The sequence below is a fragment of the Peromyscus eremicus genome, chromosome X, assembly GCF_949786415.1.
Source record: "Peromyscus eremicus chromosome X, PerEre_H2_v1, whole genome shotgun sequence".
NCBI lineage: Eukaryota > Metazoa > Chordata > Mammalia > Rodentia > Cricetidae > Peromyscus > Peromyscus eremicus.
The window spans coordinates 11,533,623-11,558,857 of record NC_081439.1 but is presented as its reverse complement, the minus strand read 5'-3'; the positions used below and the strand labels follow the sequence as shown (position 1 = coordinate 11,558,857).

The window sequence follows — 25,235 nt, the reverse complement described above, 5'->3', positions numbered from 1 at the left end:
CAGGCGCCTGAGTTCTGAGTTGTGGCTGCCAATACTTGACCCCTTCCTAGCCCCAAGGCCCAGAGATGCCAAGAGCAGGAAAGAGAGACCCAGCTCTGGGAGTGCGCTCAGGAAAGGTGAGATCTACCTGGCTATAGAAAAATAGGGGAGCAGGAAGGAGAGCTCTAAGACCTACTTCTTTGGGCTGGTGTCCGTGAGCACAGTGGCTGGATGTGGATGCCTTGGGAAGATGTGGAACAGACCTCGGAACCTGGCCAGTGACTTCAGTCTCTTCCATATAAATCTCAGGTCTGGTTCTGAAAATGGAATAGGCCTAGGGCCGTGAGAGCACCAGAGCACCAGCTAGGACTGAAGATGAGGTTGGAACCATTCTTGTAACATCCATCCTCAAAAAGACTCTGGGAAGGGACCAAGAGGTGGCTTTGACCCTTGCCCCCCAAAGCTTTCAAGATAAATCGACATTATTCGTCCAAGCAAGCACTCTAGTATACCATCATGCCTCCACGTCCAACCTTGCCCGCTTCCAGCTTTCAAACTCTAAAGGCTGTGTGGCCCCGGAGGGACACTGGAGGTTCAGCCTCCTGACACCTCGCTCTGGCTCTAGCCCTGGGATGAACTCCCAACTACAGGCTTTCCAGCAGGACGCTCACTAACCTTTCCATTGGGGCCCGCGTGGTGGTGACTTAGACACTCCAGGCCGGGGGGCGGGCCCTACGAGGCGTGCTCCTCCCACCCCGGAGTCAAGTTTACGGAATAGCGCTGCCAGGCCGGACGCGCCGTGGCCTGGCGGCCCGGAGGACTACATCCGCCTGACCCAGCTGAGCTTGACTCTGTCTAGGCGCGCCATGTTCGCGCGTGGGTCCCGGAGGCGCCGCTCCGGGCGTGCGGTGAGCAGGGCTCAAGGGCAGTGGTGGGGGTCAGGGGTAAACTGAGGCCCGGGCGAGGGGGCAAGGCACTCGGACAGAGGGGAGGCGCCCCAAGGAGGGCCTGGAAATTCCCTTCTCCAGCTTTCCCTAGACTTGGACGCTGGGACCGAAGCACACTCGTGGATGCAGAAACGTGTAGATATGGTGGCTCAACTCCCTAACACATCTCACACTTTTATCCCCGCTGCAATCTGGGGGCACCCCCCCTTTCCTGTGAAAAGAATAGAGTCTTGGGATTTGAGGTTGGGCAGGGACGTCCTGAGTTTGTGAATAAGGAACCGCTTACATTGGGGGACTGTAAAATGAGAGTGGGGGCCCTTCACTTGTGAGTACCAAAAGTCAATATAAACTAAGATTTAGTATGAGATTTCCAGGCTTCCATCGGAGTTTGGAAGCTTTTGACTTCCTAGATAGGAGGATTTCCTCTCTTTCTTTGAAAGATCTCTAACCAAGAAAGATGGAATCTGGACCAAAGAAGAGAATAGTCCTCAAATACGAAGGGTAAAGGCAAAGATTTCTTGGGCTGGGGATTTCTGAATGGAACATCCTGTGGTCCTAAAGATAGATACTCCTCAGTTCCTCAGGTAGGAAAGATGGAACCAGGGTTTAGGGGAGGGGCAGCAGAACTTCTTAGGGAAGGGCACTGCCCAGAGTTCATGAGGAATTTCAGGGAAGGATGGGTTCGCAGACGCCTACCTTGTGGAACTGGATGTTGAAAAGGTCAGAATGAGACTTGAGAGGGAATGCCCATATTAGGGACCCTTCTCTTATAGGGAGAGGATTCTCTCTGACGGATCTGTCTGAGAACTAGAGAGGGGACAGACCAGCCCAGACTGGAGAATTCCCTGAAAAAGGAACGTACAGGAAAGTGGTCTCAGCTGCCCTGCCTCTGGTTTGATTGTTTCCTCCTCCCCCGCGCTCCAGGCGCGGTCTCAGCCTGCCCAGCGCTGCCCCCAGTGAGACAGGCCCCAGCCTGCGGTTGCGAGCCTGGGAGTGGAGAAACGGGCGTTGACTTCTCCCTCCCGACTCCCGCACCTTATGTCATCTTGCATCTGCCCTCACCCACTACAGCCTCCCGAAGCCGAGGACCCTGCTCATGGCCAGCCCTGCAATTCCTGCAGGGAACAGTGCCCAGGCTTCCTGCTGCACGGCTGGAGGTAAGTGACCCTAGCCTTGGTCAGAGCCCCGCCCCAAGGCTTGAGCTCTGCCCACAGAGCAGAGTTGGGAAAGGAGCCTCAAAGTACTTTCCAGAGACCCGCCCCTTGACTCATTCCCAAGAGACCTGTTCCCAACAGAGATCCACAGCCCTGCCCCCCCCCCCAAAGAGTCTTCTCCCAAGTCTGAGTCCCAGCTCTAAAGGGATCTTCTAGCCCTTTCCACAGACTCCCTCAGCCCCCTTCTTGGCCTCAGAACTTTTCTCCTAGACCCAGTACTCTCTCCTACCGGAGCCTTGCACCCAAAGTCTAAGAACCCATAGTCCCACAGACTCACAGTCATGTTCCCACTCCCCCTATACACAAATTCAGGGCCTCAACACAAGACCTGCCTTCAGGGGTAGTTACCCCACAGAGTACAGAATCTTTCGCCTTGATTTGTGACACCAGTCTCAGTCCCGGAGTCCCGCTCCCGTTGTCCTGAGAATCTGACCCAAGTACCAGAGCTGGAACAGTTAGGTGATGTCCTTCAGCCCCTGAAGCCCCACCCCTTAATATCCTGCACCCAGGATCACACCAACCCCCAGTCCTCTAGGCCCCTGTGTTCCAGACTTGTCATCATCCAGAGGCTGAGCCTGGCACAGTCAGTGTCCCATGGCCTGGTCACAAGCAGAGTCAGACCTTGGCTTAGCCCCAACTCTTGTCAGCCCTGGTCCCAGCACGGAGCTCTATCCCAGCTCTGAGCCCTTTGGTGCTAATCTGCATGTCCTGCCCTTCTGCCGGACATGGGCTGCCTAGGGGTCCGGGTGGACAACTCCTTAGTAACTGACTCCTCTCCTGGCTCTCACAGAAAGATCTGCCAGCACTGCAAATGCCCGCGGGAGGAGCATGCAGTGCACACTGTGCCTGTGGACCTCGAACGCATCATGTGCCGGCTCATCTCAGACTTCCAGCGCCACTCCATTTCTGATGACGACTCAGGCTGTGCCTCAGAGGAGTATGCCTGGGTACCCCCTGGCCTTAAGCCAGAGCAGGTGACCAAAGGCTGGCCACCCACTCTCATTCTCCAGTGGGTGCACACATATGCAAGCACATATGGATTTGAGTGCGAACCTATTTCTGGAGTAATGCTGGAGTGTGGTCCAACTATCAGTGTCTCTCTGTTCTGAGTGATCACTGGGCCAGTTCCTCTGGGTCTTGTTCACTTTTCATCCCATTTCTTTTTTCTTTTTTTGAAAGTGTGTGTGTGTGTGTGTGTGTGTGTGTGTGTGTGTGTGTGTGTGTGTGTTTATGCACCAGGTGTGTATGGGTGCCTGAAGAGGCCAGAAGATGGTATCAGATCTCTTGGAAGTGGAGTTATAGGAGGTTGTCAGCTGTCATGTGTGTGCTGGGAACCGAATTCCGGTTCTCTGGATGAGCAAGAGAGCACTTTTAACAGCGAAGTCATCTCTCCAGCCCCATTTCTAGTCTATCTGTACTTTGTTCATCACATCACCATGGATGTATTTGTTCAATTGTTACTGAGCATTTATTGTATGTCAGACATGTCTAGGCACCGAGGACAGTAAAGAAACCATAAAACAGGGGTTGGGGATTTAGCTCACTGGTAGAGCCGCTTGCCTAGCAAGCGCAAGGCCCTAGGTTTGGTCCTCAGCTCTGGAAAAAAAAAGAAAGAAAGAAAGAAAGAAAGAAAGAAAGAAAGAAAGAAAGAAAGAAAGAAAGAAAGAAACCATAAAACAAAAGCTGGAGGTATGGTTCAGGGATAGAGCATTTGTCCTAGCATGCATATGGCCCTGGATTCCAACTCCAGCACTAAAATACACATAGATGCACATGCATGCAGATACTTATTTTCCTACATAGGAATACCAGATTCCAAAGATGCTTGTCTCTTACATAAACTTGCATAGTAATGTATATAACCTATGCCTTACGTAAAATGGCATACTATTTGTATAAAACCTACAAACATCTTCCCATACACTTTAAATCTTCTGTAGATTATAATACTTAATATGCTGTAAATGCTATAAGAAGTTATATTATTTATGAGCTGGGGTTGTAGCTCTGTTGTGAAGAATATGCCTAGCATGTGCAAGGCCTTGGAATCAAGCCCAGAACCAGAAAAAAAAGATAGTGTTTAGGAAAAAATAGCTGGGTGTGGTGATACATGCCTGTAATCTCAGCACTGGGGAGACTGAAGCAGGAGGATTACCACAAGTTCAAGACTGTATAAAATACCAGGCGATCCAGGACTAATAATAAGACCCCATCTTTAAAAAAAAAATAACAACAGCAAGAAAAAAATCTGTGTGTAGGTGTTCAGTTCATATGGATCTTTTAAAAATACCTTTCGTTAGTTAAACTCTCAAATATGGAACTCTCACGTGGACAGGGATGCCTGTGTGTCAGGCGGTAGAAGGGCTGGGGAATAAAAAAAGAAAGTTGAGGGGAAGAGAGGGAGGGCGGCCAGGATTATAAATAGAGTGTCCAGGCAAGCCCTGTCTGAGCTGCCCTGAAGAAGGTGAAGACGTGAGCGCTGCAGAAATCTGAGCTTGGCACAGTCCAGGCAAAGTGAGTAGTGGACACAGAGGAGGGATGTGCTTGGCATATCCGTGTGAGGAAATGTGAGGAGACACCAGTGCAGCCGGAGCAGAGTGAGCCAAGTGAGAGCAGTTACAGGAAAGGTCAGAGGGACTGGGGGTCACGGGGAGAACTTGGCTCGGAATGAGGGGAGAGGCTCCAGAGGGTTGTGAGAAGAGGGAGATGATTTGTCTTATCATGCAACAGTGTATCTGGCTGCAGTAACAACCACCTGTAGCAGTGAGGAGGAAACTGTGTCAATAGTCTGGGGGACTGCTGAGTGAGGCTTGGGTTTGGAAATACATATAGAGCTAGGAATAGCACAGTGGGCCTTTGCACATGCTAGTGCGCTACCACTGAGTGTGTGATACCTCCTAGCCTCAGTTCTGGGATACATTGTCTTTTGTTGTTGGGGGAGGATTTTCTGAGACAGGGCTTTGTATCCCTTGATTGGTATGGAACTCACTATGTGACCCAGCCCGGGCTAGACTACTTAACAAGTCCCCAGTCTTTAAGAAAAGAAATTGAGCAAGGCAGAGGAAGGCGGATCTTTGAGTTCATGGCCAGCCTGGTCTACAGAGTAAGTTCCAGGACAGCCAGAACTACGTAGAGAAACACTGTCTAGGGGGAAAAAAAAGAAATTGAAAGCCAGGCACAGTTTCATAGTCCCTTAGTCCCAGTACCCAGGATGCTGAAGCAGGTAGATCTCTGTGAGTTCAAGGCCAACCTGGTCTACATATCAAGTTCCAGGCCAGCTAGGGCTACAGAGTGGGACCATGTCTCAATATTTACCTATTTACATATGTATACATAGATGTATAATACATGTGTATATATACACATATATATTCAGTAATGGTTAGAGTGAGAGAGGAGTGAAGAGTGAAAGATTACCTTAAAGATGAATGGATGAATTAAGTAGTATGAAAAAAGTCAAGGCAAAGCAGCCATGGTAGTGCATGCCTGTATTCTCAGCTCTCGGGAAGCTGCCGCCAGCCCGATGTAAATAGCAAGGTCCAAACCAGCAAGAACTACATATGGAGACCCCCATCTCAAAGAGAAAATGGAAGGGAAGGGAAGAAGAGAGAAAAGAAAGACAATCTGAGCATGTTTGAGTCACAGTTCGTGGTGCTAGTTAGCTAGGCGAAGTACCGAGGACTTGGGGAGAGGTCACAGGGCTGCCTGTGTGACACCTTAGCCAACAGATGGTAGTCACAGCCACGAAGGTGCATGCAGTTCCTAAGAAGGACCAAGGACTAAGCCCCAAAACCATCCCATATTCAGGGGTCCACTAGTTGTGGAACAACTTGAAAGAGAAGAAGAACAGGCAGTGAGGAAGGCAGGAAACCAGGGCTGTGTGGTATTCTGGAGGCCAAAGGAAGAAACTGTTTGCAGGAAGGGAGAGTAATCAGCTGGGGCCTGAACTACTGACGGTCTACCCAATGAGGACTAAGACCCGAACAATGGTTTTTACAATGCAGACGTCCCCAGTGACCTTAATAATAGCTTTGCGGGTGGGCAGGGCCAGAAGCCTGGCTGAAGTGGGCCCAAGATACAATGGGAGCAGAGGAAGTAGACTGCCTGGGAATGCTCACAAGTCTTGAGAAGTTTTACTGTAAAGGGAAGAAAAGCACGGCATGGAGGTTTGCTCTGTAGGTCACTTCAACCATTCAGGGGCTTTGGGAAAGAGGATGGCATCAGGAGAAGTGCCCTTCAGGGGATTTTAATTTTCCCATAGAACCAGGGACCCGTGACCACACTGTATCCTGGCTCACCCCTAACCGTAATTGTTTTCTTCTCTCACCCTTCCATGTCCCCCCAGGTTTACCAGTTTTTCAGCTGCCTCCCAGAGGACAAGGTCCCCTATGTCAACAGTCCTGGGGAGAAATACAGGATAAAGCAGCTGCTGCACCAGCTGCCCCCGCATGACAGTGAGGTGAGTGAAGAAGACCAGGAGTGGGGTACAGCCTGGACAAATTCGGGGTGACTGGAAAGAAATGGACAGGGCCAGCTAAGAAAAGGTGAGCTGAAGCCAGGCGGTGGTGGCGCACGCCTTTAATCCCAGCACTCGGGAGGCAGAGCCAGGCGGATCTCTGTGAGTTCGAGGCCAGCCTGGGCTACAGAACGAGATCCAGGACAAGCACCAAAACTACACAGAGAAACTCCGTCTCGAATAAATAAATAAATAAATAAATAAACAAACAAACAAAAGGTGAGCTGAGCTGAAGTGAAAGGTCTGGGGAAGCAGGAGCCAGAAGGGGACATTCCTTGACCAAACATAGCTAAGCCTTGAGAGAAGAGGTGAGGACTGGGTATTTCCAATAGGTGGCACCACATATATATATATATATATGCCTAGAAGTCAACTCCATGAGCATGGATGAAGTCTAGAAGACTCCTCCTCTCCCCTAGGCACAGTACTGCACGGCCCTGGAAGAGGAGGAGAAGAAAGAGTTGAGAGCCTTCAGCCAGCAGCGGAAGCGGGAGAATCTGGGACGGGGTACCGTTCGAATCTTCCCGGTGACCATTACTGGGGCTATCTGCGAGGAGGTGAGCTATAGAGGGCCTCAGCAAGTGAAGACCCTGAGGCCTACTCCTTAACACCCAGTGGGGAGTCTCTAGAGCCCTCTGACAAATAGAACCTGTCCCCTAGACACCACTGTTGGGTCCAAGTTGTCTCTAAGGAGGCCTTGATGTATATTTCTGTGGCTTCCTCTCCTCCATGCAGTGGGCATCGAGCAGGGACTGTCTCTTTGGTCTTCTTGTGATCGGGACCTGTTATTAAGATCTGACCCACATAGCTGGCATGGGGGCTCACACCTGTAATCTCAACATTTGGGAGGCTGTGGCAGAAGGATTGTTGAAAGTTCAAGGGCAGCCCAGGCTACATAGTAAGACCCCGTCTCAAAACAAAGAACTGACTTACAAACCCATCCCCAACAATGCAAGTTAATAACAACAACAAATAATAAACCGATGTATAGCGGTAGAGTCTGAATCCTAGAGTCTGAGGTAGAGCCCTCCACAGTTGGTGGAATTTGTCTCCAAGGCCATCCCTGGTGGGTGGGAACCTGTCTTTAAAACTATTTGGTGAGGTCCATTGGCTGAGACCTCCTCTGGATTTCCCCACTGAAGATTTCCCCCAAACACCTAGAGGAAGGATTGCCCGTAAGGCCACCTGTGATAGTTAAGGCCTATCTTTATGGTTTTCCGTCAGTCAGTCTCTTATGTGTCCCCCTTCTCCTTGTGAGTGAGAACTATCTCAAATTTGTCCCATAGGTGGTGCTAGTTACTGGAGAATGAGGAGTTCAAGGCCAGCCACAGCTGTGTATTAAATTCAGAGCCAGCCTGGGCTACATGAGACCTTGTCCAAAAAAAAATATACAAGGTTCACCATGGGAGAGGTTCAAGTGGTCCCATGCTTGGCTGACCCCATCCCTCTGTCTGTTATTTGGCAGTGTGGGAAGCAGATCGGAGGTGGGGACATTGCAGTATTTGCCAGTAGAGCAGGCCTTGGTGCCTGTTGGCACCCTCAGTGCTTTGTGTGCACCACATGCCAGGAGCTGCTGGTTGACCTCATCTACTTCTACCATGCCGGCAAGGTCTACTGCGGGCGCCACCATGCCGAATGCTTGCGCCCTCGCTGCCAAGCCTGTGACGAGGTTTGTGCCTCCCTGGCCGGAGGTGGGAATGGAGGGTGGACAGAGGCAGAAGCAAGCTCTTCTGACGGCCCCAGGTGCCCTGTGCCCTGCAGATCATCTTCTCCCCGGAATGTACGGAGGCCGAGGGCCGGCACTGGCACATGGGTCACTTCTGCTGTTTCGAGTGTGAGGCTTCTCTAGGAGGGCAGCGCTACGTGATGCGTCAGAGCCGCCCTCACTGCTGCGCCTGCTATGAGGCTCGCCATGCCGAGTACTGCGATGGCTGTGGGGAACACATCGGTGGGTGAACGTGATGGGGCAGGGCACATGGGTGTATGAACAGCTGGGCCCACTCGCCTTCTCTGCCCGCCCCCACCACTACCTCCTCCTTCTCTTCCCTCTTAACCCTCCCCTCCCTTCCTTTGGTGTAGGAGATGGGACTCAGGGCCAGGGCTTGCAATGTCCTCAACAGACTTTCTGCCACTGAGCTATACTTCTCAACCCATGTGCCAGGCTTTGTAAATTCCACCTACACATCAGTCCCCCACTACACACCTAAATCCACCTGCAGAGCACGCTCTGATCTCAGCACTGGAAAATGAAGCCTTTACTGCCCAGAGCTACGCTCTATTCTTTCCCACTCTCCTCCCTCACCCTACCTTCTAAAACTGGCTTATTTCCCACCAAATCCATGTCTTACTTAAGTCCTGCCCCCACTGTGTGTGCATGCCTCTTTTCAGATCCAGCCTTCCGGTTGCCTGAAACCCCTAATGCCCACATATTAGAGCTCAGTGCCCATCTCTGCTCTTTAAATGGGCATCCCCGGAAAGAAAGAGGAGAGGGCACCATTGCCAGCCCCTCTCCAAGGGATAAGAAAGATGAGGGCCAAATCTCACATTATCTGCTTTCTTCAGAGAAAAGGCCCCTTCTGGGAGTGGGGAAGAAAATCAGGGTACCCTACCTCAAATACCCCACATCTTCCTAAGATCCCACCATAGAGGGATAGCCTATGGATGCTGCCTCAGTTTTTCTTCCTCCTCTTGGTCCCCACAGGCCTGGACCAAGGCCAGATGGCTTATGAGGGCCAACACTGGCACGCTTCAGATCGCTGCTTCTGCTGTAGCCGGTGCGGTCGAGCCCTACTGGGCCGCCCTTTCCTGCCACGCCGTGGCCTTATCTTCTGTTCACGAGCCTGCAGCCTCGGGGCTGAGACCACCGCTGCAGGACCTGGCCGCCGCAGCTGGAGCGCTGGCACAGTCACAGCACCGCTCACAGCTTCCTCGGCCTCTTTCCCGGCTGCGGAGGGGACATCTGAGACAGCCAGCAAAGGCACCTGTACCAAAGCAGAGCCTGGTGAGCCCTGCCTTTTTCCCAGCCTTGCCTGAAGCATTCTGGCTCCCAAATAGCTGGGCCCATCCTCCTTCTCGGCTCCATTTCAGGCCTAGTCTCTAGCCCTGACTCCACCTGTCTGCTGAACCCTGGGTCCGCCCTGCACCTGCACAGAGGTCATAGGACACCTAAACTGGTCCCATCTTGAGCCCAAGTATTTCCCTCCATTCTATCTCAAACCAAATCCACTCCAGCCTTTGATATGTCCCCTTCTGGCCAATCCACCCCATTCCCAGACCACAACCTATACAGCAAACCTTCCCTACTCATGCTGATTTACTTCCTACCCTTCTCCCCACCTAAAGCCTGCACCAACAGTCAAACTTTGGGGTACCCCATCTCTGACCCCTGCTCCACTTCCCAGTCCCGGTAGAGGAAAGAAGAAATTCCCAAGTCTTCCCTCAGGTAAAGGCCAGATAGAGCAGGCAGATACCGAGTCTTCCATCTTTCTTTTTATAGCTGCAGGCCCAGACGAGCCCCCCCGCTTTCTGAGAGGGGCCCCTCACCGCCACTCTATGCCTGAGCTGGGGCTCCGCAGTGCTCCTGAGCCACCCACAGAAACGCCTGGACATCCTGCCCTGCACCCAGATGATAATGCCTTTGGTCGCCAGAGTACCCCGCGTGTCAGCTTTCGCGACCCTTTGGTGTCTGAGGGAGGTCCACGACGGACCCTGAGTGCACCCCCAGCCCAGCGCCGCAGGCCACGAAGTCCCCCACCCAGGGCCCCCAGCTGCCGCCACCGCCGACGCCGGCGCCGGCGCCGCGGGAGCCACCACCACCACCACCATCCTGGCAGACATGGCCACCATCGATGTAACGTGGGATCGGGTTCGGATTCAGGATCTTGTTCCAGCTCACCCTCTAGCCCCAGTTCAGAGTCCTCTGAGGATGATGGCTTCTTCCTAGGGGAACGTATCCCGCTGCCTCCTCACCTGTCCAGGTCCAGGACCACTCAGGACACTACAACTGAAACCTTGAACTCCCCAACCCCACCACTTGTCCAGGTGTCTCACCCAGTGATGCCTCGCCAGACCCGAGATAAGAACTGCATCGTGGCTTGAAGGCAGGCAACGTTAGAAGGGACTCTACTATCAGTATAATCGATGATTCCCCTAAACTAAGTCATGGCCCCCTTTCCACCCTCTGTTTGTATTAGTGGAACAATGCAATAGTTCTTTAAAAAAAAAAAAAGGCCTGGCTTCCTTGCTCCAATGGCTTTACCTCAGTTTCCCTCCTCCTGATGCTAACGTACATTTGATCAAAAAATTAACTTATTCATTATAGATTTTAACAATCTGTTTATTATTTATTTAGCCCTTCACAGCTCACCCCACAGAGAGAAAAGGTAATTTGTAGTGGGTCACTCATCTTGTAGCTTATGTGGGGGAATGGTTCAAGCAGAACTCATGTCAGCTGCTGGTACTGCAGAGCAATGGGGGGGGGGGGACCGACACGGACATGGGACCTAGGCACACACACCGAGGAGGACAAAACTTTCCCATCAAAGGCACTTTTACAGGGGACGGAGCTCAGCGGAGAGAGCTTGCCTAGTATGCAGATGGCTCTGGGTTCAATCTCCCGTACCATAAGCACTTTCAGTGGGGTCAGAGAATTGGCTGGGAGTGTTGTGGAAACAGGAGGAGGTATTTTTTTTTTTTTTTGAAACAAGGTCTCACTGTGTAGCTCTGGCTGGCCTCGAACTCACAGAGATCCACGTGTCTCTGCCTCCTGAGTGCTGGGATTAAAGGCACGGACCACCACATCTGGCAAGAGGAAGTTTTGGATGGAGGAGCTATTTGCAGGTAGCAGAGACAGGTGACTGAGGATCACGGGCCGTCTGTGGGGTCTGCGAGAGGAAGAAAGAAAGCTTTGCTAGATCTACCTTTTACCGCCAGGAATGCTCACACACTTAGGATATTTACTGGCACATCAATACCGGACAGATTTGGCAATCAGACCCTTCCCTGGGAGGTCCTTTTCCTTTTTCCTCCTTTTTTTTCCCTTTTAAGTTTTTTGAGACAGGGTCTCACTACGTAGCCCTGGCCGTCCTGGAACTCACAGAGATCCACCTGCCTGAGTGCTGGGATTGATAGACATTTGCCACCACACCTGTCCCTTTTTCTTTTTCTGCTCTCAGTATGCATGCACGTGTGTGCACACACTCACACGGGTACGCGCACACACACATTCATTCTCTCTCTCTCTCTCTCTCTCTCTCTCTCTCTCTCTCTCTCTCTCTCTCTCTCTTACCAGTAGGGGCTGCTGTATGTCTTTGCTGCTTCAGAGGGAAGGTAAAGTAGGCATCACAGCCAAAGAGCAATGTAGCAAATATGCCCAGTACCTGAGAAGATAGGAGCGAGGGGACTGGATTAGAGGATGTACCTACTCAGACTCTTGTATCCACCTCCAGGGACTGGCCTATGTGAGATAATGAATCCAGCCCTATGCTAGGAAACCAGGGGACCTCAGGGAAAGAAAGGTCAGGAGTCTGAATGCGCACTACCCCACCATCTCCCCAGTTACCTCTCAGCACAGGTCAGCCGCCCCCCCCCCCCCATTGGCTCATATGTAGAGGGCATGCTTCATACTACATTTGAGGCAAAGTTCTAGCAGATGGTACCCTGCCTGACATGTTGACAAAGGTCTCTATGTCAGACACGGGACCGTGTTTTACAGCAAACGATCTTGGCAGATAAAGTCAAAGTCTGGCCCCAATAGCACCTTTGGCCTGGTGTGGCTCACACACTCCTGCAGAAGCCCCTAGGTCCTCCAACCTTCTTCCTGTCTTGGGATCTGCTTCTTGGGCTCTTACCCCAGCGGCAATTTTGGAGCTGCCTTTTCCTTCCACAAGGACAACAATGGAGGTGATCAGGTAGAGGATGGCTGCAATGAGGGCCCGGAAGAAGTCCTGTGGAGGGAAAAAGATGGTAATTTCAGCATCCAGAGTGCTCCAGACCATTCCAACTTCCCAACCCCGCTGCCCACCCTCTGCAGTGCTGGCCCCCTTCTCACAGTCCACGGCCAGTTGATGAATGATATCTTGGAGTGCAGGTCACACATGTAGAAGACAAATAGGACAGCAGCAATGATCATCTCAATCACAGACAGGGACGAGTATGCTGACGTCGAAGCACTGAAGCAAATTAAAATCACCAGGCACAGTACCTAAGAGGGGGACAGAGGACCGCAATCAGCCGTGGGTTAAGAGCAACGGTTTAAATTAAAAAAGCGGCATCTCAGTAGGCGGTGGTGGCACACGCCTTTAATCCCAGCACTCCGGGAGGCAGAGCCAGGCGGATCTTTGTGAGTTCGAGGCCAGCCTGGTCTACAGAGCGAGATCCAGGAAAGGCGCAAAGCTACACAGAGAAACCTTGTCTCGAAAAACCAAAAAGAAAAAAAGAATGAAAGAAAAGAAAAGAATAGATCTCAAACTCAAATCCGCTTCCCAAGACTGGTGATGTGCTCTGTGGCCGAGCGTTTGCGAGCATTTGCCTAACACGTGCGAGGCCCTAGGTTCTGCCCACTCAGCAGAGAGAGTTGGGGGTGGGGAGGAAAGAAAAAATTCCTTTTCTCAAAGAACTACCAGGAGTGAGAAAATGACACACAATAATTGCTAAACCCCTCTCGCGTGCTCTGTGTTCTCCAAGCATTGTCTTAGAGTTTTACATGTCTTATTTCGCTTAATCATCACAACAGTCTAATGAGCTAGCTACTATTCTATTTTACACATGAGAAATTTGAGTCATAGAGAGGTTAAATGGCTTGCCTAGGGTCACCCAGTAAGAATGGAGCAGAATTATGTGCTTCGGTTCCCCTTTCCCTGAGGGGAGTGGCTCTGCCAGGTGTTTTGTGAGCGCTGGTGGCGCCAGCGTCCATGCCTTTAGGGGAGGGACGTGCGGTTCCCCAGGCAACCCCTTTGGGCAGGGGTGAGACTGACACTAGAAGGGCAGGGCTCCGTTAAAGGCGCCGCACCTCTTTTATAAGTGACCGAAAGCCGGTGTCCACTTTGAGGGGGGATGGAAAACCAAAGTTCCCTATAACCATCCAAAGAGCTAAGGACCTCCCATCCAGTCCCAAACTGGCAAAGGAGAACTGGCGAAGGGTGGAGCGCCCTACCCTAGGGGACTAGCTCTACCCCACCCCAACAGGCCCCGCCTTTGGGCGCATTGCCAGCCCGCCAGCCAGTGCCCAGGCCGGCCACGCCCTGCCACGAGAGACATCCACTCCCCAGGACCCCTTCTCTGTGTCCACTGAGTCTACGCCCCCCACACCGAACCCCCAATATAAGTTATAGACTCATCGCCTCACCAGTACACCACCAGCTCTCCACTACTTCGCCCATGCCCCACCGAACGCCCTGCACCTTGGCTTCGATCCTCCTCCACGAACTCACCCACCTGCACCCCACTGCCAATCAGCGTGGCCACGTGTCTGCCTCAACCCGAACAGTCCAGGACCGAGCGGTCCAGCCTGCACACCCGGCCTCTGCCCACCCTCCGGTCCCAGAACACTCACAATCTCAGCAAACAGGAAAATTCCCTTTTTGGTGCGAGAGAAGCTGGTACAGGCTAACCAGCAGCCAGGGGCTGAGAGGCGCTCAGAGTCCGCCATGGTGTGTGCTGGAGTCGCTGGGACGCAGAAGCTCTGTTTTCTGGCTCACGAGTTCGAGGTCGCTGCACACCCAACCGTTTGTCCCGCCGTCTGGCCGGGAAGGGGGCCCCCGGGCAAAGGAGGGAATGAATCACCGCGCCTAGCTGAAGCGGGCGGGGCCGGAGGGGGCCGGGCCAGGTGGCTGCCGCCCCGGAAGCCCCCTTTGCCCTCCGGCCAAAGACAGTACCGGTCCTGTGCACACCTCAGTCTTCGAAGTGTCTGGTAACTCCAGATACCAGGTGCAAGGATATAGAGACCCTTAACTTTTCAAAAAATGCAAAAGCGCTACTTCCACTCCGAACCGAGCGAATCTGACTTCCTACATTTGATCTTAACCAAAAGGCCAACAAGCAATAGAGCAATAGAGTGACTCAGTTTCCTTGGCTGAAAAAAAAAAAAAGAACAGCCGAGGCCCTGTTTAAACCCGAAATTCTCGAGACCAGGTATGTTTCCTGAATTTGGAGTGCTTTGAATTTTAGAAGGTTTTCCCCTTTGCATATATAGCAATGGTTCTCAACCTGTGGGTCGCGACCCCTTTGGGTCTAACGACCCTTTCACAGGGGTTGCCTCAGACCACCAGAAAACATGGATATTTCCATTAGGATACATAACAGTAGCAAAATTACAGCTATGAAGTAACAATGAAAATAATTTTATGGTTGGGAGTCACCACAACGTGAGGAACTATATAAAAGGGTCACAGCATTAGGAAAGGTGAGAACTACTGATAGATAGTATATTACCTAACACTCTCTGCAGGATCTGGGGTACTAAAACTCAATTACCTCAAGAAATGGTGTAAATGTTCACAATAAGCGAGATGAAGAAAGATTGAACATTGTTCCTGATTAGGTCAGGTCACGTGCTGTAGTCAAATGATACCAAGCTGGGGTGGGGAGGGTGCAGTCCGTTTCCAGAGTTTGGGAAGCTTTGGTTATATATAAAGGATAGTGCGGTGTGAAATGTGTCAATAGGGCTGCAAAGGCTGCGTGAGAACAGGACCCGGTGGTCACCTGGTGAAGGGTAGTGAATATCAATAATCTGTTAGAGCCGAGGGAGCCAGTAGCTTACTCTGTGCTGTGCAATTCCAGGGAAGTCTTCAGCTGACGTGCTGGCCCCCAGGTTTCTGCTTCCGAGAAGAGAGGCCAAGCCAGCTTTGGTGAAGAATAGGGAAAGTCCCTATTTTTGCTGAGAGCTGGGCAAGGTAAGGGGATGGTTCTTGGAAAGCAATTTTGGATAAGAAAGTTGACGTTTTGCACTGTGTTCCTGAGCAATTAATTTCTCCTAGCCATCTTAGTGTCTGACTCTGAAATCAGGAGACACACCCCCCCACACACAGTGTCTTCTGGACATTGATTTTATACTCATCTCAAGTGTAAAGAAATCATTGGAAGGCCCGAATTCAATCGAAGGTCCTGTCTGCCCCCACCCCAAACATAGATCCCTTTCAAATGAAGGAGCTCCCTTTTACAATTGCCATTGTTGAAGGAGTGACTGAGTAATGGAAAGGTTGAAACATTTTTCTCAGTGTTGAGTGCATGCATTCAAGCAGTGGCAAATACCTGCACTTGTAGGACATGGCAAATTTAGCTGCCTCTGGCCTTTGTACTTGCCGTTCTCATTACTGGATGCCCTTCCCCCAGCTTTTCATTCACTTGGCTTCTGGTTTTTCAGGTTCCACTTCAAACGTTATGTCTTCAATCGAAGCCAGCAGCCCACCACCATCTCCCACAACATAACCCCTCCTTTTCTTTGTCTTTCAGACTGTTTGATGTTTCAAACAGTCTCACTGTGTAGCCCAAGGTGGCTTAGGGCTTAGAACTCGTGATCCTCTTAGCTCACTCAGCTGCCCACATGGAGGAATTACAGGGACACACAATCTCCAGGCATAACCCCCTTTTTTATTTGTGTAACTATCACTTCTCTTAGAAGTTCTCTTGTGTGCATCCCTGCCATTCTTGTCTGACATCAGTCTACTTTCACTATCCTAGCCGCACAACGACAGAGCTTTGTCTTGCTCCCTGCTGTCACCATAGAACTCTCGAGAGCAGGTATCCAGTTGAGGTTCAGCTGGTGTTTGTCAAATAGGGGTGAGATTACGACAAAAGGTTTCAAAACCAAGCTTTGGCTGATCTTGCTTTGAGCTCTCCCCCTCCAACCTATTGGCACTCTCTGGGCCTCATTTCCCCCCTTTGTGAAACGATCTATCCGAGTTGGTGAGTAGGTGTGTAACGTGATGAAAATAAATACCCCATTAAAGGTAGTAGCAGGGATGAAGCTAAACTAAGGAAATGGTGGCTGGGGTTACTATATTAGTCCCCTGGGTGTGACTGTTTAGGAATTATATACTAGAACCCTTTCCTGACTTCTGGGGAGCCATACTCCCACTCTACTCTGAGTCATGAGTAGCTGGAAGTCACCCCCACACGCCCGCCAATGTTCTCAGCACTAACACTTCAAGCGTTCCCTTCTTTATAGCCCAGCTGCCAGCTGTCCCTGTTTAGTTTTGCAGTCTGCCCCACCCCCACCCTCAGTGCCACCTGAGACTCTGGTCCTGGCATTTCTCTCCCCTCCCTGCATCCTCCTTATAGGAGCGAAAGTTGCCTGTTTGGACCACAACTTCCCTCTTTGGGGGATGGGACTGAGTGTTCAGGATGTGGTTAACAGCAAAGGTGACTGGACATTTGTAGCATGGGCTAGAGCCTGCTTTGTGGCTACCGGGTTGTCCATATAAGCCTTTTGACAGTAGGACTCAACTCCCAGGGTGGAGGAAACTCGTCTCTTCCCGAGACCAGGACCGCCCAGAGCAGTTTACCACCTTCTAAGGAAAAGGGGAGGCATGAACCAAAGATTTCTAACAGCCCTTTTTAGCCTGACCCACTCTGGGCGCTGACTCAGACCTTCCCCACTCTGTCCGTACGTGGGGTCCAGGGCCCCAGCCCGCGCCCCCAGGGTAGCAGTAGGGTAGCAGTCTACGTTCCAGTTAAAGCTAGTTTTTCAAGCAGGAAGTAGGAGACCGCAGACTCTGGGTGGAGGAAGGCGCCAGGTTTCTAGATTTGCTTATCTTGATGTCTGTCGGCTGAGGGTCTGAAGGATTCCATGCGGGAACCCTGAGCCTAGTGGGGCACGCCCACAGCTGGCCCACTTCTGCATCCCCCACGCCACATGCAATAATATGAGTTCTCCAAACGTGAAATGAATGAATAGGAAGAAGTGCAGGGGTTAGCAAAGCAAAGTAAACTGGGGAGCAAGCAGAAATAAGGATCCATCTGGAGGCATGAACACGCAGCTTTCGGATGGTTTCAAAGGACCTTCATCGAAACCAGATCAACCCACCCCTCCCTTCCAGGGTGGACTGGGAAGCCTCACCCCGCCTAGAGCACCTGGCGAGTCAGGACTAGATCCAGCTATTTTATTACCTCCCGACCGGGAAAGAACTAGGAGAATCCGAGGCGCGCGGGGGTGGGAGGGAGTGCGAGCACTCTGGGCTCCGGCAGGGCCGTACCACTGGCATCTTGGAGGGGTGGGGACCAGTCCACTGAGCAATGCGCAATGGGAGGGGACTAGACCAGGTTAAAACTCTAAGGGGAAAGCTAGTGCCTGGCGGTCAGGCATGCTAAAACCAAGTGAGACTTCACCAAGTGAGCACAGAGCTGTCGGTGCTCAGTGCCTCCGCCTTCCAGCTGCCATTTCCTGAGCGAGCTGCGCGCCCCCGCCCCGAACCCCTAGAGCCTGTGAGAGCCGGTCCTCGCTCGGCACCAGCCAGGGCCCAGGGGTACCAGGGATGCGGTCGTCCAAGTCTTCTGTGGGGTGCTCCACTGCAGGAACCACGTGGCCAACAGCTACTGCCTCTGGACTAGGTTCCAGACTGGTCCGGGCCTTGGGCGGGTGATGAACTGGGGAAATAGTGCTGCGAGACTTTGTCATCCTGCTTCCCCTAGGATCTGGGCTGCAATCTGGAGAGAGCGAATACTGGGGGTTAGACTGAGTGGTGGAGTGGGGAATGGAAATCCGGAGCCTTGGCTAAGAGTGGCCAGAAAAGCCTTAAAGAACGATCTCTTCAAGGCCTAGAAGTGCCACTCCCTCACAAACCCAGACATTACCCCCTCCTGATATACCTCTTCAATCCAGGACATGCCCCACAGAAATCATTGCCCAAAGGAAGTGAAACCTTTGGAGCGTGAAGCTTTCCCATGTGAGACTTCTGACCGCCCCTCGCTCACTCCTTCCCCCTTGGTTCCCTGCCCTTTCACCTACTGATCAGTGCGGAAACATTGGATGGGGGAAGCTCAGGTATGGAGGTCAGAGAGGACAACTTGCGTGGGCCAAGTCTCTCCTCCCACTCTGTCGGTCCCAGGGATCGAACTCATGTCGTTAGGCTTGGTGGCAAGCAACTTTTATCTGCTGAGCTGCCTTGCCAGCCCCCTTTACTTGTCTCTCACAACTAAACCCCTTACTCTGCAAATACAGAGAGTATCTGGGAAATGGACTCCACACGGCTTCTCAGATGGCAAGCACTGGACCACAGAACTGCATCCCAGACGTCAGAGTCCTCAGTCTCTATATCCTTACCCCATTTTCCTGAGACTGGCCCTTCAAAAAAACAGCTTTTTTTTTTTAATTGGTTTTTCGAGACAGGGTTCCTCCGTGTAGTTTTGGTGCCTGTCCTGGATCTCGCTCTGTAGCCCAGGCTGGCCTCGAACTCACAGAGATCTGCCTGCCTCTGTCTCCCGAGTGCTGGGAATAAAGTCGTGTGCCACCACCGCCCGGCTAGAAAACAGCTTTTATCCCAGACCCTCCTCTCCTAGGACCTCAAAAGCATTTTCTCTGAAGTTCCTACTCTGGGATGCCCCCCTCCCTGTCTCGGATTTTGTGAATTCTATAACCCAGCCCCGCCCGGAACCGGACCTCTACAGTCCTCACTGACACCACCAAACCCTTTCTACCCAGGATCGAGCCTTTCTACCCTCTGAGCCTCTCCTTCCCCTCTCTGACCCCTGCTTCCCTTCCCTGAGAAACTCAGCACCTCTCACCTTTCTTCTGATGGCCTCCACCCTCCTCAATCCTTCTGGCATCCATCTCTTGAGGCCGGCGGAGTACCAGGCAAAGTCGGGGGCCTCCAGTGCGTATCCGCTCCACCACCTGGGCATGAGTGAGTCCCTGTGTTGACTCTCCATTGATATGGAGGACGAGGTCACCAGGCTGCAAGAACACAGTGGCATATGAAGGGCAGACGAAGAACACTTGGCAAGGACAGGGACCATATCTATGAATGGTCTGCTGCTGAGAGCTAACCTGCAAACGACCACATCGCTGTGCTGGCCCATTCCTCAGCAGTCCATGTATGGCCAGCGGAGCATGCCCAGATACACCTCGTCCTCCTTTTAAAGTGAAACCAAAGCCTGCAGGACCTCGGACCAGCTCCACAGAAAATTGACCAGTGGCTTGGGGTACTTTCAAAGCATAGCTTGCCTTATTCTGGGTTACTGGAGGTGGCTCCATACATGTCCCCAGAGTCTCAGACCTTCGATGCTGGAATAAGGGCAAGAGTATACACAAATTAGCTGGGTGAATGTCTTAGGGTTATTACTGCTGTGATGAAATGCTGTGACCAAAGCAACTTGGGGAGGAAAGGGTTTATTTGGCTTACATTTCCACATCACCATTTATCATCAAAGGAAGTCAGCACAGGAACTCAAACAAGACAGGAACCTGGAGGCAGGAGCTGATGCAGAGGCCACGGAGGGGTGCTGCTTACTGGCTTGCTCCCCATTGTTTGCTCAGCCTGCTTTCTTATAGAACCCAGGACCACCAGCCCAGGAATGGTACCACCCACAGTGGGCTGGGCCCTCCCACATCAATCGCTAATTAAGAAAATGCCTTATAGCCAGATCTTATGGAGGCATTTTCTCAATTGAGGTTCCCTCCTTTCAGATAACTCTAGCTTGTGTCAAGGTGACATAAGACTAGCCAGCACAGTGTAGAAAGTGAATGCCTGTAATCCAGCACTGGAGAGTCTGAGGTGAGAGGGATCACCATGAATTTGAGGGCAGCCTTGTCTACCTATCAAGTTCCAGGCCACCCTGGGCTACAGGGGATGCAACAAGAGCGAAGGGTTGACACAGAGCACAGCACTGAGTAGTAGTACCTGGGATCGATGTTCCACAAGAGTGGCATGAGGCAGGCGACTGTCTGTGACTTCTATATCTGCAGAATCCAGAACACTAACAGCTAAGATATGGAAGAGACAAAGAGGGATATCAAAAGATGCTGACATGGAAACAACCTGGGACTCCTGGGTTAACTTTTTCAAAATTATTTTTACTGGAGGCTGGAAAGATGGTTCAGTGGTTAAGAGCACCGTCTGTTCTTTCAGAGGACCCAGATTCGATTCCCAGGACCCACATGGTGGCTCACAACTGTCTGTAACTTCAGTTCAAGAGGGTCTAATGCCCTCTTCTGGCCTCCATAGGCACTAGGTGTGCGTGTGGTACACAGACATACATGCAGGCATAATATTCACACATAAAATTAAAACAGGTAAACATTTGTTTTTACTTTATTTTATGGGTATGGGTGTTTTGCTTGCATGTATGTCTGTGCAGCACCTGTGTGCCTGGTGTCAGATCCTCTGGAACTGGCATTACATCATGAACCACCGTGTGTGTGTGTTGGGACTTGAACCTGGTTCTTCTGTAAGAGCAACCAGTGCTCCTTTTTGGTTTTTTTGTTTGTTTGTTTTGGTTTTTGGTTTTTTGGTTTTTCAAGACAGGGTTTCTCTGTGTAACAGCCCTGGCAGTCCTGGAACTTTGGAACTTGCTACATTGACCAGGCTGGCCTTGAACTCACAGAGATCTGCCCGCCTCTGACTCCCCAAGTGCTGGGATTAAACGCATGCACCACCTCCATCTGGCTTCAACTCCTTAAAAATTAATCCTGTACCATCCATTTGAATACTCGATGCCTTCCTCCCAGATGTTAATAATACATTGGCTACATGCATTAGGTAACACCCTAAGTGGCTGTAGCTTAGTGGTAATGGGACTTCCTAGCATGTGCCACATCCTGAGTTTGGCCCCAGTACCTAAAGAGTTAAAAAAAACGCAATAATTTTAAAAAACAACGTACCTAAGGCCTTTAGGAAGGTTACCATCCCAAGATTAGGTTCCTGAAAATATAGACTACAACCTCTAATTTGCCTACAAAATTTATTTCATTTCTCACATTTTCAAGATCTACCCACAGCAGAAGACTATAATCCCAGGATTCTAGACGCTGAGGCAGTAATATTGGCTCAAATTTGAGGCCAATGTGGCCTCCAGCATGAGACCTTGTCTCATGAAACCAAACAAGGGACTGGAGAGATGGTACCACTACTCCTGCAGTAGATCAGAGTTCAATTCCCAGCACACACATGGAGGCTCACACCTGCCTGTAACTGCAGCTCCAGGTAGATCTGATACAGTCATGTGTATATACCTACACACACACACACACACACACACAAATAAATAAATAAATAAATAAATAAATAAATAAATAAATAAATAAAAACCAGGCATGGTGGCGCACACCTTTAATCCCAGCACTCAGGAGGCAGAGGCAGACGGATCTCTGTGAGTTCAAGGCCAGCCTGGTCTATGTAATGAGTTCTGGGACATCCAGGGCTACATAGAGAGACGGATGCTGTCTATAAAATAAAATGAAATAAAAACATTAAACACACACACACAAGAAAACCAAGCAAACAAGAATCTCCCTCTGATGTGTCCAGAGCTTCCACAGGTTGACTGGCATTTCAGGCTCACTGCTTTGTAGAGAACTCATCTCCTCTCCCTAAGTGCTGCCTCTTGGAAATGACGTTTTGGACGATTTCATACATGTATAAAATGTATTGAAATCATCCTTACTTCCATTATGCCCTCTTCCACTCCTGCTAACTCCCTTCTTCCCAGCCACCCCCTCCTACACCCTGGTTTGTGTATGTGTTGCAGGTAGCTACAGTTGCTGAGTGTCTAAGATTGCGAATGCCAAATCCGAGCCTCTCTTACCTTAATAACCACCCAGCCCAGCACTTTCCACATATGTTCTGAAATTCATCTATCGCAATAACCCTGAAGGAATACACTCTAGTTCGCGAGGTCTCGCTCCCTCCTAACCCCTCCCTGCGGAATCACACTCCTTAACAGTTCTTGGCCTTCCGGCTGGAAAACCTGCCCCGCCCTACCGAGTCCTTGCACCTACCCTCCTTGTGGCGCAGGCGCAATGTGGCACCCGCCTTTCGAGCCAGCGCTGACAAGTCCGCTGCGGCTCTGGCCGCCAGGGGGCGTGCGTCCAGCCGCTCCAGAAGCTGCCGAGCGCGGGAGCCCCCGGACCCAGGTAGGCCACCTCCTGCCCAGGAGAAGAAGACAAGTCATCATGGGCCCAGAGCCGTGCAGCCCCGACCTGAGTGATTCCTAAGTCCAAAGACCTAGAAATGTCCCTCCAGATATACGGAGATTCCTGGCTACTCCTATAGTTCCAGAGATCGCCAACAGTCCCCTCCTCTCCTGGGACCACCACCACCACCATCCCCCAACTGCCACATCTGTATGCACTGCCGGCTGCCTTGCCCCATGAAGTCCCGGGAGGTAGCCATTTGACAGCAATAGACCTGGACACCTCTGAGCACCAAACAAATTTCTTTGGAGCTCACCACACGGTCCTCTAGTAACACTAGATGCCAAAATTCTTTCGCCGTGTCTCTGGGGACCCTGCTTCTCCCACCTAAACCTCTCCCTGCAAGCAACCCTGAAGCCCCCAATTTCACCTCTAGTAAGCTAAGCAATCCCTCCTACACCCAAGAGTTTCCTTAAAGGCCCAGTGTCCCTCCCCTCAGGGTACAAGTATCTCCAGATACCCCCTCCACAGACACCCCCCCACCCCCGCCCACCCTCCTAATTCCCTACAGACTGCCTGCCTCCAGGTTCTTCTTGATGAGCTAGGTCTCCAGAGTCTGATGTGCCCCTCTAACACACACACACACACACACACACACACACCCTTGAGTCTGTAGGGGACCTGAAATACAGTTTCCATTGCTGGGCCCCTGGTTGCTGCCAGGACAGCCTGCGCACTAAGGCTGATGTTTACCACTTGGGGGGTGAAATGGTTAAGAACCGACAGGCAAGACAGGGTGGCCTGGGACGTCTCCCTCCCTTTCTCTCTTCTCCACCCACGCCAGTACCTCCTCTGCTCCCTCTAGGGTCTGCGGTGTTCCCAGCGCGAGAGTCCATGGCCTGTGGTGCGCCTGGTGGACTCGGGGCAGCCAGGTGACTAGTTTTTAGCACAGGGGCGCGCTCAGCTGGCTCCTAGCCCAGGCCTGGACGCGGCTGTTGTCTGGCCAGTCCCAGGCCTGGCGTCCGGACCTGCGAGGTGACCTACCTGGCCGCAGGCGAGGAGGCCTGGTTGTGGGAGCCTGTAAAGTCAGAGTTTAGCCTTGCTCTGCCCCAGGCGCTTCTAACTGGGAACTGGTTAAAACTGAAAAGCCTGAGTATACCAATTGTAAAACAAGATATGCAGGAAATGGAACTTAACTAGACTGCTGGAAGTGTAAAAAGGTATACTAACTTTAGAAAACAGCTTGTGAGTATTTTTTTAAATTAAACAATAAACAATCAGAAAGAAGACTAATTAAACCTACACATATGATCCACCTATTCCACTCCTGAGTACTTATCTAAAAGGATGCACACTTTCCATAAAGACTTGAGTATGAGTGTTTATGAAGCCTTTGTTTCTTGTCGCCTTCTCCTTGGGCAGCCATAACAAAATATTACAGAGTGGAAGGCTGAAACAGCACAAATTTACTTCCTCTTGTTCTGGAAACTGGAAAATGAAATATCAAGGAGCTGGCCAATTTGGTCCCGAATATTTGTTTGTTTGTTTGTTTCTTGGTTTGAAGGTAACTGTTTGCCGGGCAGTGGTGGCACACACTTTTAATCCCAGCACTGGGGAGGAAGCTGGTGGATCTCTGTGAGTTCGAGGCCAGCCTGGTCTATAAAGCAAGTTCCAAGACAGCCAGGGCTGTTACACAGAGAAACCCTGTCTCGAAAACAAACAAATAAAAAAAATGTTAGTGGGGTGTAATGGAACACATCCTTAATCCCAGCACTAGGGAGGCAAAGGCAGGTGGATCTCTGTGAGTTCAAGTCCAGCTTGGTCTACATATCAAGCTCCTGGCCAGCTAAAAGTACATGGTGAGACCCTGTCTCAAACAACAACAAAAATTTAAATGTTGGGTGGGGTGGCATAGTCCTGAATCCCAGGTATTTGGGAAGCCAAAGCAGAAGCATCAGGAGTCCAAAGTTATTTGGCTACGCAGCTTGATGGAAAAGAGCCAGAGATACAGGAGACTTTATCAAAAGATGTGGTTGAGGTTAGGGGATGTAGCAGAGAGCAGAGTGCTTATCTAGCATAGATAATGCACTGAATACTACCATATCCAGTACTGTCACACACACACACACACACACACACACACACATAAAAAATAAAAATAAAAAATACAGTGGAATGCAACTCAACTCAACATAAAATTGCAACATAAAAGAATGAATAATCTGAACTAAAATGATTGTGGTATGGACTGGAGGTATAGCTCAGTAGTAGAGTACATGTTTAGCTTGAGGTCCTGGGCTCCATCCCCAGAACTGCAAAACAGAAATCCACCAAAACAACTACAGTATGTGAAAGAATTCAAACACACCTCTGTAAAGAGTACATGCTATATGACTCCAGTTATAGAAAAATCGAGTAAAATGCACACTGGTGTACAGTGACAAAAAGTGAGCCAGGGATTGCCTGGAGAAGGGACCAGGGTCAGGAAGGAGGAATTAGAAAGAAATAATAGA

The 25,235-nt window shown here is 51.0% G+C and overlaps 3 protein-coding genes across 4 annotated transcripts; 1 reads left to right on the top strand and 2 right to left on the bottom strand.

The window, feature by feature from the left end:
- Positions 1 to 787: 787 nt before the first annotated feature.
- Prickle3 (prickle planar cell polarity protein 3) lies at positions 788 to 10,932 on the top strand. The gene is made up of 9 exons (XM_059251257.1): positions 788 to 887; positions 1,998 to 2,083; positions 2,931 to 3,114; positions 6,486 to 6,599; positions 7,076 to 7,213; positions 8,122 to 8,325; positions 8,418 to 8,604; positions 9,358 to 9,657; positions 10,153 to 10,932. Exons 1-9 carry the CDS (start codon positions 846 to 848, stop codon positions 10,752 to 10,754), a joined length of 1,857 nt encoding a protein of 618 aa, XP_059107240.1. The 5' UTR covers positions 788 to 845; the 3' UTR covers positions 10,755 to 10,932.
- Positions 10,933 to 10,971: 39 nt separating this feature from the next.
- Plp2 (proteolipid protein 2) lies at positions 10,972 to 14,445 on the bottom strand. Its single transcript, XM_059250868.1, has 5 exons — positions 14,209 to 14,445; positions 12,706 to 12,858; positions 12,506 to 12,601; positions 11,944 to 12,034; positions 10,972 to 11,539 (listed from the first exon to the last, which is right to left on the bottom strand). Exons 1-5 carry the CDS (start codon positions 14,302 to 14,304, stop codon positions 11,520 to 11,522), a joined length of 456 nt encoding a protein of 151 aa, XP_059106851.1. The 5' UTR covers positions 14,305 to 14,445; the 3' UTR covers positions 10,972 to 11,519.
- Positions 14,446 to 17,740: 3,295 nt separating this feature from the next.
- Magix (MAGI family member, X-linked) lies at positions 17,741 to 23,696 on the bottom strand. Of its 2 annotated transcripts, none has more exons than XM_059250653.1 (5): positions 23,570 to 23,696; positions 22,588 to 22,734; positions 20,492 to 20,574; positions 19,370 to 19,545; positions 17,741 to 18,292 (listed from the first exon to the last, which is right to left on the bottom strand). In XM_059250653.1, the coding sequence occupies exons 1-5, from the start codon at positions 23,616 to 23,618 to the stop codon at positions 18,007 to 18,009; spliced, it is 741 nt and encodes a 246-aa protein (XP_059106636.1). In that variant the 5' UTR covers positions 23,619 to 23,696; the 3' UTR covers positions 17,741 to 18,006. The 2 variants fall into 2 exon arrangements, with proteins under 2 accessions (XP_059106636.1, XP_059106635.1); XM_059250652.1 differs by lacking the exons at positions 22,588 to 22,734; positions 23,570 to 23,696 and adding exons at positions 19,639 to 19,875; positions 22,395 to 22,578 and having other exon boundaries at positions 17,741 to 18,299; positions 19,377 to 19,545.
- Between the last annotated feature and the right edge of the window lie 1,539 nt (positions 23,697 to 25,235).